Raw genomic sequence first — 18,467 nt, 5'->3', positions numbered from 1 at the left:
ACATTTTATATTATTAATAAAAATGTAGGAAACATTGAGAAAATTATCTCAGCAAGGCAATATATACATATTTTTTTTTTCCACCAGTTTTTAATGGTTTAGCAGCTTTGACGAAAGTTAGGGCTCTTTAAGAAGTCTACTCATCAGTGCACTCACAAACTATTCAAGATACAGCAAGCACAATTTTATTGTCAGGCAGCTGTCAAATGATAATGCAAGAATATTTCACATTTTCTATATGAAAATGTCTTTTTCATGATATAAACCTTCAGTGCATTTACACTCATTTCAGTGAGAGTTCTATATATCAGGCATAAAGTGTCAAGCCACAGGTGGAAATCAGTGTTTATCAAGACTGAGTTTAGTCTCTAGCAGCTCTGAAAGTGGATGCCACTGGTAGCCTCTCTACCCTATGATACATTGGAAGAGAACATGTAGATAGATAGGAACCCTACCAGTCACTGTAGTAAGATTAATGTACTGTTCAGATAGAATATTATGTAACGTTTTGCCTCTTCAATTTACTTCTGTTTGAGAATCATTTTGCTCTTTTTTAATCTGACAACTTCTAGTTATGCCATTGTTCTTGAGAAAAGGTTACAACATCTCTAAATTTTTCCATTAATATCCAAACATCTGACAGGTTAAAAATTTGCTTTTTTCATTGGATCAGAAAAATAGGACCAATAAATTTGTGATTGGTGACAAATAGGGTTATTTTCAAATGATTCTTGAAATACTGTTACAGAATTTTACTGATAAAAAGGGATTAATATTTTCTGTATAGAGAAATATTCCTGTGATCACATATTCTGTTCTATCTGTGACCCAGAAATAAATGGTCCAGTTAAAGTCTCACAACAGTAAGATTAAATTGAAGCTCATCAGCCGTTTATTACAAATAATATTCATAAAGAGGCTAGCACCTTAATGAGACATTTCAGATATTTTCAGGTTTGTTCCAAATAAAACGAATAATTTCCAGATTTTCATTTTTAGGGAGCTATCATATATGAGGTTCATTTATTCATCCTTTATTGGATATGATTGGCCACTGTTGTATTGTCTTTAAACAGAAAAATAACGAACAGAATGTAGGTAAAAAATAGCTTTCAGGCAGATGTTTTGCAATGATTTTTTTTCTAGAAAAAAGGGCTTAGGAGATATATGGATTTTCAAAAGTACTTGTTGACTAATCAGTTATTTATAAAGTGCTTTGTAAAGGAATTTCCATCCTGCAGCAACTTCTCATATTTCAGCACGTTGAAGGATATTTCTTTCCTCCGTTGGGATGAAAAGTTGCAACAGAATACTTACAGATACACAGTTACTGGTTCATATGACATCGAGTCCCTGACAACTTTCTTGTTGTTCTTACCTCATTTCCTTCAATTCATCCTTTCTCTTTCTAGTATCCTTAATTTAGTATCTTGATACACCTCGTGGTACTGACAGCCCCCCTGTTACTGGATAGTGCAGAACGAAGCTTTGACGTATGTAACCCAAGCTACAGTGATGTGTGCCACTTTAAGGACAGCGTACATGTCTTTCTAGAGCTAGCGGGGCAGTTAGAGGCATGGTGTGTTGCCACGTGGGAAATCTGAGTTCGTGAATGGGTTCAGATTTCCAGACTTTGTTTCGCAGCCAAGAGATGTCTCTGGAAAAGAGGTGCTGGACGAATACCTCTGCTGATCTGAAAAAAACATTGGTAGGAGTTCAAAACTGAGCTGCTTATTTGCCCTTCTACTTGCAGACAAGGTGAATTTAGGTATTAGCTGGATATTAAAAAGAAGCCTTTTAAAATATCACCCAAGTTTTGCCCCTTACCTTTAGCAATCTAGCTAAGAGATGACACTTCTAGTGTCATTTAGAGTGGAAGTCTATTGAAAACAGTGCTGCTGAAATACCAGCAGTTAAACTGTGGCCTCTGATGTACTGTACCACAGACTCTGTCTTCCAGAATTTTAATGCTTCTAATTGTCACGAAACTATTACACATCTTTCTAGGTTTGCCATGTCACAAAGTTTTTTATGTGTGTTGCTATTATTTTGGGCTTCCATATGTCTCTGTTTCAGTCAAGTTTCAATTACTAAGAAACTTGTCAACTTATTCTTCAGGATCATAAAATCATTTAGGTTGGAAAAGACCCTTAAGATCATCGAGTCCAACCATAAACCTAACACTAACAAGTCCACCACTAAACCATGTCCCTAAGCGCCATGTCTCCATGTCTTTAAAAACCTACAGGGATGGTGTCTCAACCATTTCCCTGGGCAGCCTGTTACAGTGTTTGATGACCCTTTCAGCGAAGAAATTCTTCCTAATATCCAATCTAAACTTGAGGCTGTTTCCTCTCATCCTATTGCTTGTTACTTGGGAAGAGAGACCAACACCCATCTGGCTACAACCTCCTTTCAGGTAGTTGTAGAGAGAGATGAGGTCACCCCTCAGCCTTCTTTTCTCTGGACTAAACAACTCCAGTTCCCTCAGCTGGCCCTCACAGGACTTGTTCTCTAGACCCTTCACCAGCTTTGTTGCTCTTCTTTGGCCTCCTTTGAGAAGAGAGCCTTGTTGCATTTTAGTGTGTTGCCAAGGTCACAATCTCAACTAGGTGTCAAAGGTTCCTAATAGCCATAGTCATATTCTTCAAAGACCTAGTGTGTTTCACTACTTCCTTTCTGTTTTGTCATTGTTCCATACTTTCAATCTTTTTTAAAATATCATTTGAGTGCAGGTTGCTGTAGACATCTTTAGATAATATTTATGTGTTTTGTTGTGTGCTTTTACATAAATAAGTCATGTAGAAAATAAAGATTTCTGAAGTAACGTATCGGTGGTCAACTTTTAACCTCCTATCTTTCTTCACCAGAAATACATCCAGATCTCTGAGGCCCAAGTGCAGTTGTGACAGAGTGCGTGCGTGGCCATTAGATCTGTGAGATGGTTTTACTCCCATCACCACAATTTTAGAACTTCAGAATTACCAAATTTACTAGATCTAGAGAAGATATATTGACTACTTTGGGGTGGAGGGGTGGTGGGTGTCAGTGGGAGTGGTGTAACAGATTTATTTCTGAGCCAAGGACTCCAAATTTAGTCCCACTGCTGGGCATAAACTGGGGGGAAGGTGCAGTTTGGGCTTCATCCTGATCCCCCAACTGATGGAGACCAAAGGAGCTACAGAAGTGCAGTTCCACTCCCCGCCTACGTGCACACCTGCGTTTTCAAAGGAAACTAAAGTGTGCAGAGACATGATATTTGTCTGTCCCATCCCAGCAGGCAGCCAAGTTAGTGCAAATCTGGGAAGTGCTCCTGGTTCCCATAGCTTTGACACAGCCTTTAAGGTTCAAGTAATTTGTTATAAGAAATATCACCAGACTTCTGTGTTTTATGGAATGCCTTTGTAATAGTATCTAGCAATGATTTCTCTTTACTCCTTATATCTTTTCTATAACATATGGCAGTGATCTGAGTTTGACAGGATCAGAGTCATGTTTTCCTTTAATTTTAGGAGTGCTTGCGGTACTGGGTCATTGATCAGAAGCTGAAGCTACATGTATATTTTTTTTGAATCATGAATTATAAGACAAGTCTTGAAATTCTTTAAATTTATCTCCATGCAATTATAAGACAAATATGAAAGGATACTGCAGAATGACTTTTAAGACTTAACTTGTTGTCCCTGCCCAGTGTTTGAAACCTTTTTTAAGATTAATAGTAGCTAGGTATACTTCCAGAGATGACCTAGCATATGAAGTCATTTTCAAAGCTTGTGTTACTCATAATGACCTAACTGTCTTCTGAATGGAGGCCTGAAAATCATCAACAAGAGTTTTATATTAAATATGACATAAACCAACATCTCTATTACTTCCTTAGCCACCAGCAGAACTGGGCTAACTATACTAAAAATCATGCTCAGACGGTATTCAAAAACATTGCCACTGACTGTGATGCCATTGATGAATAATCCACAGCTATTAGACTTATATCATTACCTGGAAATCCCAGTTGTCATGTTAAAATATATGATACATATGTAGCTAGCAAAATTCAAAAACATGATTTGAGAGCCTCATAAATGTTCGGTGGCTGGTATGCAAAATTATAAACAACAGTCAATTATAGAACTAAACAAGGATTTTTTCTTCTCCAAACCTCATAATTTTAAAGGAAACATCATTCTTTCTGTAGGCGGCTTCATAATTTTGAGCATTTGAGATGTCACTACTGAAATACAGCTAACTAGCATGGACGCACCAAGACAGCTTTGAATCTAGCTGTAGCTAAAACCACTTTTTCAACATGACTGACATACATCAACTGACCAAAGCGTGTAGAATATAGTCAGAAGACGTAGGTGAGCCCTGTTTAAATTCCAGCTGGGGGAGCCTAAAGTATTTAGTTCTTAGTTATCTGAGAATATTGGATGATCTGAATATAGGTTTTTGCTTCAAGTTCTAAAAAAAGATACTCCTTTCACAGACGCTCACTTTTGGTGATAGTGCTGCTTCTTTTGAATCATAAAATGTGCTCCGTGTTTATGGATCTTGTCCTTGTATAGTTTGCTCTATGTTTATGGATCCTTCTGTTTTTGTGGTTGTGGTCAAATGCTTTGGAAATTTGTAGGAAGTATGTTAATATTTTGTTTTGTAGTAGATAGAAATCTGCAGAATAGACCTAAAATTCCTGTTGACAATTACTGATTTTTACCTTAGCTCAGGTTGCAGTGTGGTTTCCTTCAGCAGTCATAGTCAGGGATTCGAATTCCATCAAGACATGATCTTCATTCCTGCCAAAGAACTGGATCTGTTAAAATACAGTTTTCTTGATTGGATCCTGGGTTCAGGGCAAAAACATCTGAATGTTATTGTTTTCCCACCGCCTCACTGTGATTTTGTAAAAGAGAAATAACTTCTCTGTATCCTGTTTTCTCAAGTGAAAAATCAGATGCATAGTGAAGCAAAATTCATTTTTATAATGCAAATTGAAATAGATGCAAATGCTGTATTAGTACTTAATATTTGGTTCCATGTTCATTTGTGTTACTATATTAGAATCAGGGGCTTGCGAGTTAAATATTTGGCCTCACAGTTTGCCATTTGGGACAATATACACAAAGACCTTTTCTTCTGAGTCTGATTTTGAGGTTTTCATTTGTTCTTTTTCTCATGTGGTAGTTTTCTTGATTCTGTAAACTTTCTGTTTAGCACTTGCTGTTTCTTCCTTTGATACTAATCTACCAGTGTGTGTTAAGCATGGACCATGGTTCTGAGGACAGGTATATGCCTGCTAGTTTAGATAAAAATAATTTTAAATACTGTGGTGGGATCTGTCTGTCCACTTTATCTGTATCTCTGTGTTTACTTTATCCTCGTATTAAACTATTACTTTTCAAAGTCTTCCAAAGGATAACCTTTGCTACGAAACCTAGATGTTGAGTCAGTCATTAAGAGGTATCTTGGAGTCCTTGGCACGGTATTGGTACCGGCTTATCTTAAATGCATTGACTTAGTGCCTGTGTCCTCCTTGGTGCTTGTGCCCTCCCTTTCACTGCCTGCTGTCTCTTACTTTAAAGATTGCTTTAAAGATTGTGCTTTTCTATATACCAGATCACTGTTTGAGATTATATAGCTTTAAGCCTTATCTGTTTGGTTATGGTATCTTTGACCATGCCCCAAGTAGGCTGACTCCAAGCCAGTTGGGGACTGCAAGCTGCATAACCATTGGTAATAGGCTGGTTCCAGTAGTAAGCCCTGGCTTGATCTTACTAATTCCAGTTCAGATATACACAAGGTTTTGGTCTGAACCTGACTTTGGACCTGAACCTGACTTTGGAACTGAACCCAAGCTTAGAGGAGCACAAGTTCACCGTTGCTTTTAAAAGTTGCATACTTCTATTCAGCAGAACCCATTTCTGCAGCATTTCAGATGGTGGATTTGCTGACCAACATACAAAGTCAATGAATTGTTCAATATTTGCAGCAGTTAATAGCAGTCTGTTTTATTATGTCCATAAAATTAGCACTCCCATTCATATTTTACTTGGGCTAGCCACATTACAAGGCATGTTGTAGTACAATGAGAGATTCTCCCTGCCCAAAAGCAAGGGAAATTGAATGGTAGAGAAAGAAATGGCGTTAGGCCTCATCATGGACTTAACCAATTGCCAGAACACTGTGAACAATGAGTGAACGATGGCAGCAGCAGCAGTGAATGTGCAATCATGTGGAGATGAGGAATGAGCTAACTGTGGAAAGACAAGTAGTCTTTGCAATGTAGAAGGTAGTTTCTTGGCCGTGGGGGGAGAAACATGAGAAAAAGGAGCTGCAAATGGAGCATATGAACGAAATCTAAGGGTGAGGAGAAACTACCACCTTGTCCTGCTCCAAATTTCTGTCCATCTGTCAAAACTTCATTTTGTCCCTCCCTGGGGATAGAGCAGACATCGTGACAAGCACCTGGGTTTTGCAAATCTTTTAAGTAAAAACCAGATCAATGCTTTCTTAAAGGAGAACCTCTACCATATACTCAACGCCTCAGCATTCTCATATAGGCCCAATAATAAATAAATGCTTATGCAAAAGAGTGACATGTTCCTTCTTAACTCCATAAAAGGTTGACTTTGAGCAGCTGAAGAGGTAGGTGAAAGGGAATGATAAATTTGCAGGCAAATCAATCTTGGCAGGCTGCCAGCACAATCCAAACCTGTGAGGTAACTTGTTTAACACCCTCCTATGCAGAGGTGTAAACAGCAGGTAGTACATGCATGACAAAGCATCACTTACTTTTGTGACAGTGCTTCATAAATACTGGAGGAAAGAATGCCTCTCCATGCCAGTATTTGTCGCACGTAAATATTTGTAATAGTTGCTATGGCAGTTGAGAGGGGAAAGATGAAAATCAGAAAACAGCGAAAGCTGTCTGAAAACAAAGAAGTGTTTCCAGAGAGAATGCAGTAAGCTCAAGTACTGGAATTTTTATTCCCCTGAATTCTTGTTAAATGTCTTTGATTAAAAAAAATCCCATAAGTGTATTTTTATTATTTAAAGATAAAATAACTTATTATCTTTGTTAATTAGACCAGATGCTAAAAGGTGGCCTTCATTAATTGTGGTTGCCATTTTCAACATCCATGAATCTATTCGATTGTGCCTGATACTTGAGTGATACACGTAAATTTTTCAGAATAACTCATAACAGATCAGGAATCTGGGATAAAGTACTTAAGCACAGTATTTCAGTTGTGTTGGATGAGATACAGCGCCTCAGCCCTGGAGTAACTCGACGCCTGCAAATAGGATAGGAATAAGACGTTCTGTCTTTAAGAACCATCCCATCACTTTTCTGATGGCAACCACTTCATGAATTTCACTGTTGCCAGCATCCCCACGACATTTTACAGGGGGAACTCCCACTTTGAGTGTTGAAAAATCTGAGCTGGGGGTGTGTGGACCGATCTTCTCATGGCATTGAAACTTATTTCTCTCAAGACACTAATATTTAACATATAGCATGCTTTTCGCTTTCAGAATAATAAATCTGGATGTCTTCCACAAGTGCTACCTTTTGATTTTCAACTGTCTTAGGTATTTTTTTCATATTGCTAAATATGAGGCTTTCTCGTTTGCTGTTTCCATGCTATAGTAATTGATTCTTATAGAATAGTACCCTTATTTTAAAAAAATTCTAGTTAGAATTTCAGATTTTGTCCAACCAACCACTGTTACAACACCCCGAGTTTTACGTAGGGGTATCTATTAGCACAGTTATGGTTAAGGGCTTGTCACAATTTCCATTATGTAGTAAAATGTTATTTTCAGGAATTTAGAACAAGGCTGTAAAAAGTAACTGCGGGCTGCAATTTTACATAGAAAATCTTTGCCCATGAGAAAATTATTGTCACAAATTCTGAAAGAATCAGTCAGTTTGCTTAGCTATTTTTAAGTGGAGTGAGTAAAAAAATTAAATATAGTTCAGTGGTTTAAAACATTTTTTCTCACTCATGTACAGCCACCACAGGTGTAAAACACACCATGGTCCTGATTCTTAGCTAAGCTGCCTAAAATAGCGTAACATTTCCAGGCACAATTGAATTTTCAGCTGACAGAGAAAGCCACCATTATATCATACTGCACGGAGGAGGAAGGAATCTTGCCCTTCTTCCTTACCTCCTCGAGCACGGGGAGCAGAACAGAAATATGAATACAGTAAGGAAAGAACATCATATATTCTGGCTAAGTATGAGCAATTGATATAGATTCAGACAAGTCATCTTCTTTGTACAACTGTCTATTTCCCTAAGTTTATACTGCACACCATTTTCTCCTTCAGGAACCTCAGTGTCTCAGCAATAGAAAAGTGTTTAAGAGCATCTGCCTTTCTTCCACCTAGATATGCCAAGTATCTAAGCAAGCATTTAGTGCAGAACTTAGTAGGAAGGGTATAACATTTTCTTAATTTGTACTTAGATTTAATTTTACATAAGCAGTGGTCCAAAATGTGTGTTTTGTGGGCATTACAGCATCTTCACAGCTTCTGCAAATATTAAATGATTATGTTTTCAATTTGGCAGGGGTAGTTTCACAGGAAGTGCAGGATTTCAAGAAAGAGTAATTTGTAAATTTTCACCTAAGCCCATATTTCATGGCAAATCCCCCATTTTTAATCCAGACCAGGTAAATGTGGCAACATATTTGAACATGCCATTGCCCTGTTTGTAAAAACATCTTTGTGGCTTCTCTCACAAATCCCAAATGCACAGGTAGAGCATATTTGAAAAACTAGCCTTAAGAGTTTTTCCTAACATTTATTACGACTTGTTGATGTACAGCTCCTGTTACCATGCTGCTTTTGCTTCTCTCCCTTCATGATATATTATTTACTAATTATATTATTAATTATTATTATATCAGCGCTCCATGTGAAAGGCGAGAAGAAATGGCATATGTGTATCCTAGCCCTAGGTTCTTGCCATCTAATTACTGATATGATATGACAAGTGAGAGCAGCAAACACTGGATGGAGGGAATTAGTTGTATACAAAGGATGATGTTGCATATGCAAGAGGGTGACAAATTCAGTTGCAGCTTGAAGGCAGGAAATAGGACACTAAAGCAGTGATTCCGACACACATTAAAACCTTTTGCAAAGTATTCTGCATGTCATTAATATCACATAATTTGAGGGAGGTGTTTTGTAAACCTCTCTCCCATTGTTAAACGTAGTTCCCTATTACAAACCACATTGTACTTAAGCTTTTAAAATTCATTGTTTTGCTACATAGAAGCAAGCAAAGTTGTTCGTTAACAACGTTCATCCACATCTTGAACAAAGCATCCATCAAACATGAAGTCAGGCTGCCTTTTTTCTCTGTGGTGAATTCCTGTCTGTCATTTCTCCGTCTTAAAACAAAACAAAGCATTGACAGAAATATGAATGGATCATGTCCTATGGCCCTTGTTCAGGCAGGGTTGGTTTTTTTTGAAAACTGTTAGGGATGACTGAAGACTGCAGAATTAATCCCCGTGTTTTAAATCAGTCTCATGTTTTCTGGATGTTCCAGGTGACACTGTCATGTCTCGAGAAATTTGAAATTATGTAACAGCTCCACTGGCAATAAAGCTGTTAGTCTTATGGAAACATTTTTATGTTAAATAGATTAGTTCATTCCTTTTTGTATTGTTTTGTCTTTGAATATGATTAATATAGTAGCAGTAATTGCTCAGCTGTTAGAACAACAGTTTGTCTGGAAAAGAAAACAAAAAAAACCAAAACCCAAACAATTTGCAGTATCAATAGATCTTTTAGATACCTAACAATAATTATTAGTAATATTTCTCTTGGGCTGGGGTGTTTTGTCCATGGTTTTCCCTTCTGCAGGCCTTTACTTTCCTTATTTGAGTATGAAATGAAATATCAAAGGGAAACTACAATAGTGTTCATGGGAATGTTGATCGTAGTTTGACCTGATGACTGGCAATCCTTTACTTCTAGTGTCATTACTTAGGCGGAATAACTTTGAACTTAAATATGTTTCACATTTTTTCTATCAATAATGTCTATGTCAGAATGGGGCTGTTACCATTTAATTACCCTCTGTGAAGGGTCTTGAAGTCTGCAAGTGGCACATGATTGAAAAATCTTTTGACACTTACATACCTCCCCGAATTTACAGTAGAAGTTGTTTCTTCATCCCAATTTCTATCTACATGTTTCGTGGATCTTCACAGAATAACGTCTCATGCTCTTACCTTAAAGCACAAGTGGGACTACGTAAGCCACTGAGGGTTTAAGTTAGGCCATAAGCACTAATTAATTCCGTTAATATTCCATGTAATTTAAAAGATTATTGTACTGTTTTAGCTGTATTCCATGCCAAATTTCCATGAGGGTTAATTTTGCTGTAAAATGTGGTCAAGGAATCTGAACTGTTCGCGTAAGCCATCAAGAAAGCAGTTGCATTTGGCAATTTTAATTAATTTAAATAATGTAGATTTGGGCATGGCTGGCTGTGGAGCATGGATCTGCTAATCACTTATTTAGAAATATTGTTTCAGTATTCAATATGACCCAACTAACAATTCAGCTTTAAACACTGGTGAGTGAACTGCTACCACTGGTAGAGCTGAGAACGGTTCATTTGATTTTGCACACACAAGAGATCTCCCCATTAATTTCAGCTCTAGACTAAATGGCGACTAAGGGGGAAAGACATATATGCAGGTTGTGAGGATGGCTGTGAAAACTGGTGCTGTGTTTTAATTGAGATTAAGAATTTTGCTTGCATATGTAAAACAAATGTACTAAAAAAGTAAACTCCCTGCCACCAAAACTGAAAACAAGGCACTTTGGAAAATATATGCTGATATATAACTGGCTAGAATTTCCTTCATTTTGCAAAGCCACGAGCCACATGCATCAGCTCACCACAAAGTCATTAGGTCTTTTTAAACTCAGATGAAAAACATTAACAAATACCACAAAAGGCTTTAGTATGGCCCCTTTGTTCATTCACATATGGCAGTTTATAACTCCTGCACCACTTGGGTCGTGTGTTTGTTTAAGCTGCCTCCATCAGGCCAGCCCTGAAAGAACAAAAGACATCTTGAGCGATCCTAAGCAGGAAATGGGCTAATCTAAACATGGCTTGTGACACTATAAGTAGAATAGAAAGGGGAGGGATTGATTAGTCATTAATGTCCAATTGACTCCATATGGATGTTGCAATAATAAGGCCTTTTTCAGTGCAGTAGCGGAGTTATTGAATTAGAGGTTTATGTTTCCTCAGAGCTGACCTTAGGGAATTCCCTTTTGGTTCTTCTTGTTGATGTTTTAAAGAGAATGGAGTCTCTTAACAGGAAAAATGGAAGCCTTATCATAACTTTGAGTGTAGCATGGATGTAGCTAACCTGCGCTACAGTGTATTCCCACCTCTTAGTATTTACTTAGCACAATTCAGAACCCTTTCAGGTGAAATATTTTAGAGCCCATTTAAATATTCCAGTATTTCACAAATCACTCGTGTCTTTCTCAGGTTTTTCCCCCTTTTCATTCACTCACATGCAGCCTATAAGAAATGTTAGGCCCTCAAATCCCAGATGAATAATACTTGTTTAGCATTTGGAATGAAAGCAGCTTGACAAACAGACACTTCCCTGCAGAACATTTGTGCCACTGTATGACTACAGGCATCCCTGTCCCGGAGCTAGTCGTGTTTCCAAGTTTTGCCTAGTGATGACAAGACATGCCAGTAATGATAATAGTTCATGATACCCATTTATTTTGCCTCTCTTGCTGGTAATAAAGAATAAGAAAGTCTTCTGAATGTGGATGGGGATGAAGAAGAGGCAGGCAAGGGGCAAAACAGATCAATGTTACGCTAACACTGCTACAAGTCACTTAGATTGCAGTGAAGTAGTAATTTTTGTAACTGTCTCCAAAATTGAACATTGAACTTAATAACTCAAAATAAATTATTATTTTTGTATTCTAAACCTTCTGAAGCTTCTTTTGTCATTCTATTCTTTTCAGATTTTATTTTTTCTATTTGATTTAAAATACTGCTATATCTTTCATAAAAGCTGCATTCGTCTGTCTACAGGTTAAGGGCAGGAAGGGGACTGCCAAGCCAGTTTTTCACGCTCCCTGTTTTTATGGTATTTCCTTGTTTATGAGTAAACCATCTCTAGTAGTAAAAGAGTGACTCCTCTTTGCATGTTCATTAAGTTCCAGTCTCCGCAATGCAAGCTGCTAGCAGTGCTAGTTATATTACCACAGACAGGGCCAGATATTTTGGAGGTCGCAATCAGTCTTTTCCAAAGTAGACAAAAATGTCATCTCAGTTTAATGAATAACTGATTATAGGAGCTTTACTACTAACCAGTTGCTTTTACACTAGGAACCTAGAAATATTGTCTTTATTTCTATATATCCTATCTTGTTATATGTCTATGGAAGATGGTATGCAGTATATTCTCTAGAGTAGCCAAAGATTCATTATCTGGAGGAGTCAACGAAATGTATCACTTCAAACATGAATCAATGGCCAGAGTGTGAAGAAGTATTAAGGAATAAGGAGTGACTGATAAAAATCTCTTTCTATTCGCTGTCACTTCTTTTCTCTTTCTTTCCTTATCTTTTTCTCAACCTTTTTTTGCTCCTTTCTATAATGTTTATTATTGTTTGCATTCTAATAACATGTAACTCTGGTTACAGTCTGAGGTTTTGTTGTGGTAGATGTATAAAAGGGAAGGTAAAGCCACATCTCATTAAAGACAATAGGATTAACCCTAATGTGGCCAAGATTTCAGGGAACATGCTAAGACATCATGCCTGTCCTAAAATTCTTGTCATTATAAAAGGTGAGAAACTCAGATACAGGCAGGAACAAATAAACAAACAATGTAACAATTTTTACCGTATGTTTCTTAACATTTAATTCATTTGAAAATGCTTATCTTTCCTGTTGATGATCAGATTCTTTTCTCATTCTAAAGAACAGGGGTTCTCCTTCCCCTGCACTGTCATTAGAGAGCAATCAGTCTCTTTGGGAACAAAAATATTGTTTGAAATTACTTTAATGAAGCTGCGACATTTTTAGATTCATTCTGTGGTGTTCTTTGACCCAGTGTTGTCCCTAGAGTCTAGTCTGGAATCCAGCTTTCACAGAGGAGTTGACTGCCATATATCCACAAAAAGTGATGATTGTCCTCTAATCTGCTTTTAGTTTTAAATCATCAAAGTCATGACAAGTTGAGCAAATGCAAAGCATCTAGGAAGCGAGGCAGTCCACACCCTCAGAAGCTAAAATTGTCGCTTTGAGGACAACCCCAGCTTTTAGGCCAAAGTGTAGACTTCTTTGCCAACCAAGCCATTAGGACAGCCAAACTGTAATGCTTTTGCAAGAATTTTTAATTGTCACCAAGCTCTTAATTCTAAAAATCAAAACCCCCTGCAGTATGAATAGTAATTAGCAGATGGAGCATTAGTTGCCATAGACAATTACCAACTTCGTCTTCTCTTCTCACCCTTCATTAGTAGTACATTTGTATTTTATCTGTTATTTTGAGTTTATTATCTGTTAGACTTTCCTGAAAATATTTTTAGAAAGACCTACTTCTTTGCAGTTGTATATATCTTTCCTTTAAAAATTTCAGGCATCTCTTTCAGCCTCTGTCAGTACTATAATTATCACAATAAGAAAAAAATCCATACTTTGTAAAACCTGTTGAAATTGTTTATATAGGACACAATACTGTCTAAATATCTGATTGACAGGACGAAGTACCTAAGAACAACCAGTTTGAAAGCTTGTTCTTATGTGTTTCAACTTGTGAAAGCTTACTGAGGGTATGTGCTTTTTATATCATTAGTGCCTCATTACTAAGCGAAAAAGGCACCGAGACTTTCTGGCTCCCCACGTAGAATCACATGCTAACAGAAGTATTTTCTTGTAATGCTCTATATGCTGAATATGATTCTGTAGTTCTGAGATAGTTAGAAGAACATGGAGATTATATTACTTTAGTTATTTGCAGAAATTCATTTTGCAGATGCTTTTGTGATGGCCTATGGGTCAACTTGCAAATATTCCCCCAGAGATCAAGCCCAAAGAACATCAACTCTTTGGCTGCTTTTTCAAATCCTTCAAGTATGGACTTGTTTAAAGCAGATACAGCCAGAGCTTCTTGGCCTTCTTGGGATGGTTGTAATTTATTACTCTAAGTAAGAATTGTTTTCTAATATAACCTTTCCCTGAAAATAGATCATTAATGGTGGGTTTTTTCTTCTCTCTCTCTTTTTTTTTTTTTTTTGTGTGTTCTATCTAAATTATATCAATTAAAAAGACAGTCTATAATCTTGATACCAGTAAAGGTACTCTTTACCTGCATTAGGAATCAAAGTTCAGGCCAAAATTGTGTTAGAAAGGGCTAAAGACAAAATCCTTAGCCGTAGTGAATAAGTACCTTTGGGAAAGTAGAAGACGGAAAATCATCATATGGATTCAAATATGTTTTCTTTCCTTTGCTATGAGTAGAGTAGCTGAATAACAAATAACAACTTTTGCATTAATAGTAATTTAATTTTTTTAATTTGTCACCAACTTCCTAATTGTCCACATACTAGTAACAAATTTTATGGCATTATTTTAAAAGATAGAACAACCAGTACATGATATATTTGATTTTTCTCAAATTATATAGCCATTTGTCTCAATAAATGTTTCAGCGTCGAGTTACTATGTTTGTAACTTAGTATAGTTTCACAATAAATATATCCTCTCTCAAAAGATGGTATCTTTGATATGCATGTTCCAAGCCTTCTGACAACAATGGACAGAGCCTCATTAACCATACACACCCCTAAACTGGTCCTACATGTGGGTGGTTTAGCAAAGAAAGCTTACTGCAGCTGCAGCCTCCTGTAAATGCTGAACACCTGTAGCATGGTACTTGACTTAGAATAGTATTAAAATAGTTTTGCATCTCACATTTGCCACAAACCTGTCTTCTTTTATGTGCACGCACGTAAGTATACAAATTGCCAAATTGGTGTCAGCTGTAAAGTAATGGCATTGGAGGCATCATAAATTACCATGGTGATCCTCAGGAGAAGACACTGCCGTATATGAATGAGTGTTTTGCTCTCAGGGTAATGTATGTCTTCATCTGGCCCAGTAGTCAGCATATTGCCCTGTGTTGATGGATATAGTCGGCTTGAAACTACACTACATTTCACTGCACAATAAACATGGCTGTCAGCACCATATAAAGCAAAATCAATTTATCCTGTATGGTCAGTGCGTTTTAAATGAAATTAATGTACTGTGGACCTGGTGGCAAAAAGGTAGTGTATTAGTTATGCATCCTCTATTTTAGGACGTTTTTCGTGTAAATGTATTCCCTATATAGAATTTTTAGACTGGTATACCTATTATAAAGTGGTTTCGCACTAAATTATGAAACTTAGCTTTTGCACAATTAAAAACTTGTAGGTCAGTGACTGAAATCTAAGTCTGCAGGGTTTTACTTAGTATGGAGAACTAATCTTATATTTTTTGGCAAATAGATCCGTGTTGGGTGCTGTAATAGTTTACAAAAAAAGGAGACGTATTGCTGTGCTAATTTGTTGTTACGTACCTTGTTTTTTCAAGGTATTGAATTACACGAACAGTTTGATGAGGCCTAACACTAAGTATGTCACTCTCCCGCTATAAAGACTTTTTGCCTTTCTTTTATAGCTAAGGTATAACCCTGAAAACATATGTTGTTATCACAATTGCAAAAGTTTTTCTGATAAAAACATGCCTTATCTAGGCTTGGTTGTCTCCTTCTCCTGTATTAACTAGTTCTACACCTCATACCTCTGTGAACTCTAAATCCCCATGAAGTTTTGCTGTTTGTGGTCAAGAAGCAGGGCTGGATGCATTCAAAATCTGGTTAAGGTTAGCAGGTACAGGTTGAATTGATGGTGGGTAACGACGGGACACTGGGGTCCATTAAAGCACAGCAGGCATGGAGAAGCTGGAATGCTTGCTTCCCATTCTGGAAGCTACAGGATGCTGTGCGTGTACCTGTTGAAAGCAGACAGTTTTATTATGTATATGTGATCGAATGCTCCAAGACACATCTAAAATTTAAGTAAAGCAGATGTGTCTTTATAATGTTCAGCTCCAAATATAATCAGACCCATACAACTAGCATCGTGTACCTTGTGTTCTATATAATTTATTTTATGAAAAGTTTGGCATGTGCTTCACTGCTCAAGAAGTAAAGTCATTGTAAATTATTTGTGTGAACAGGTCTACATCAGTTTGGATTCTCAACTGTAACTTTTATGTGAGTTTTGTTGAGCATTCAGAACATATATGCTATGTTAAAGTCCCAAAAGGAAACTTTTTCAAATCTCCATACCTTAACTGGAGAAATACCAGTGCAATTTGTTTCCTCACTCAGATGTCGATGCCTTCAGCTGGGTGAGCCTGATCAATTACACTGAAATCACTGGATACCCTTTCTCTCTCTTTCTCATAGACCTGGCAGCAAAAAGAGAGAGAGAGAAAGAGAATGAGGCTAAAATAAACACAGCACTGAAAGCGCTTGCGTAATCCACGTAATAATGTTTTGCATCCATCTTGTTTCTTCCTGCCCTGACATTACAGGAAGTAAAGCAATGAATGGCTCTGCAGCTAAACTACAGCAGTATTATTGTTGGCCAACAGGAGGTGCCACCGTGGCTGAAGCTCGAGTCTACCGGGATTCACGGGGCCGAGCCAGCAGCGAACCGCACATCAAACGACCAATGAATGCTTTCATGGTTTGGGCAAAGGATGAGCGTCGAAAAATTCTCCAGGCCTTCCCTGACATGCACAACTCCAACATTAGCAAAATCCTAGGTAAGTGCAAGACAATGAACAAATCATGACTGTGACTAAACCAAAACTGAGGGAAGCTTAATTTTGCTGAGGGAAGCTACTCTGCTGTAGTGGTGTCAATTGGCAGAGGTTAGTTATTTTGGGAGCTGTGGAAAGATGAGGTTATTTATATTGGTGACACAGGCTAGTTACTTCCTTCTTGGATATGCAACTTCTCTAATTTTAGGACATATTTTGTGTGGGAAATGTTCACTGAAATTGGAATTACTGAAACATACAAATGAAGACTCATGGGTTGTTTCCATTTTCATTCCCTTCCTTTTCCCTTTCTGCCCCTTCCCCAATGCTTTTTATTTTCAACAGTAGAGTCACAACATGCTTTAAAGCCATAGCAGCATTCAAAAGGAATGTTTTGTGAAATCTTTTGTAATAGTGTATCCTGATAAGAGGTCTAATCGCAAGAGTCTGTTAGAAATCACCTGAACTACAAAGCACCTGAGTGCAAAATGGTACTTGCTGAAGTAATTACTGGGAAAAAAATTAATATAGTACAAAATCAAAGGTTTATGTCAGCCAGTGCAGTGTCAAAGAAAGAAACCTGGCACAGTTCAAAAGACATGTACATGCGTACCTTCTCGCATGCAAAATGATGCTTGATTCAAAATGTTACAATGTTTATAAAACAAAGGAAGCACTAGTATCATACAATTAAAATATTGCCTAGTTAAAAGACACCATAGTTAATATTTAATTTGTATAGATTGGGACGATCAGGGAATATACCATGGATTATATTTTGCCACTGTGCAAATAAATTGGCTCATTTTTGAGAAATTTTGATTTGCTTTTTAAGACGCCTCCAGAGAATTAGAAACATACGTGAGAATGAGTGGTGAAATGTTAAAACCTATATTTGCTTTCTGAGTCTTTGAAGTGAAAGACAGATTCCAAATGTAACTCGTAATAAATAAAAGTAAAAATCAGGTTTCCTCTGTAATCAGTTTATTGTAAACTTTGAGTTCAAATATGTTCTTACCAAAGTTTGTTGCATGTTAGTTCAATCAGAGGCAAGAATACATCGAAATAAATGTTACTTTGTCCTAAAACTTCCAAAATCTAACTTAGTAGTTCTCATATTTTTGTCTACCATATAAGTAAGTTATATGAATAGCCTTTCAGTTTTGTATAAAACCTGCACTGTTTCAGTGTTGGCAGCTGTAGGGAATCTATATTATTTGTGTGCATTCTGTGAAAAAACTATTAGGAGCATAGTAACTGTATTCATTAAAATGTAAACTTCCAGCATAAATATTTCAGAAGTGCCAGCAATTGAGTGTTTGTTAACCATGGAATTAACCTGTCAGTATCTGCTCTGCCACAAATAAGTCTATGTCCATATAATATCTGTGCAACTTTTCCAGGACAATGAGAAAAGAGACTGAAATATTAGAACTGACACGGAGTATTGCTGGCTACGGATAATATTTATACAACTTTTCCATTTGTTGATGTATGAAAAATCTTGGTAAAAGAATAGCTTCCACCCACGTTTACCGCAGCTGTAATCGTTTTATTCATATAAAAGACACC

The 18,467-nt window shown here is 37.1% G+C and overlaps 1 protein-coding gene across 11 annotated transcripts in view; it reads left to right on the top strand.

Moving 5' to 3' along the window:
* Positions 1-18,467, top strand: part of SOX6 (SRY-box transcription factor 6) — a 378,055-nt gene that overhangs the window by 343,024 nt on the left and 16,564 nt on the right. For 9 of the 11 annotated variants that reach the window (XM_054200766.1, XM_054200763.1, XM_054200768.1 and 6 more), the window contains one exon: positions 16,665-16,898. In XM_054200766.1, the coding sequence (XP_054056741.1) occupies positions 16,665-16,898 (234 nt within the window). The remainder of the gene's footprint in view (positions 1-16,664; positions 16,899-18,467) is intronic. The other 2 variants (XM_054200760.1, XM_054200759.1) reach the window with 1 other exon arrangement.

Source organism: Rissa tridactyla, chromosome 4 (assembly GCF_028500815.1).
Source record: "Rissa tridactyla isolate bRisTri1 chromosome 4, bRisTri1.patW.cur.20221130, whole genome shotgun sequence".
Classification (NCBI taxonomy): domain Eukaryota; kingdom Metazoa; phylum Chordata; class Aves; order Charadriiformes; family Laridae; genus Rissa; species Rissa tridactyla.
The sequence above is the reverse complement of the archived record's forward strand: the minus strand, read 5'-3'. Positions and strand labels throughout refer to the sequence as shown.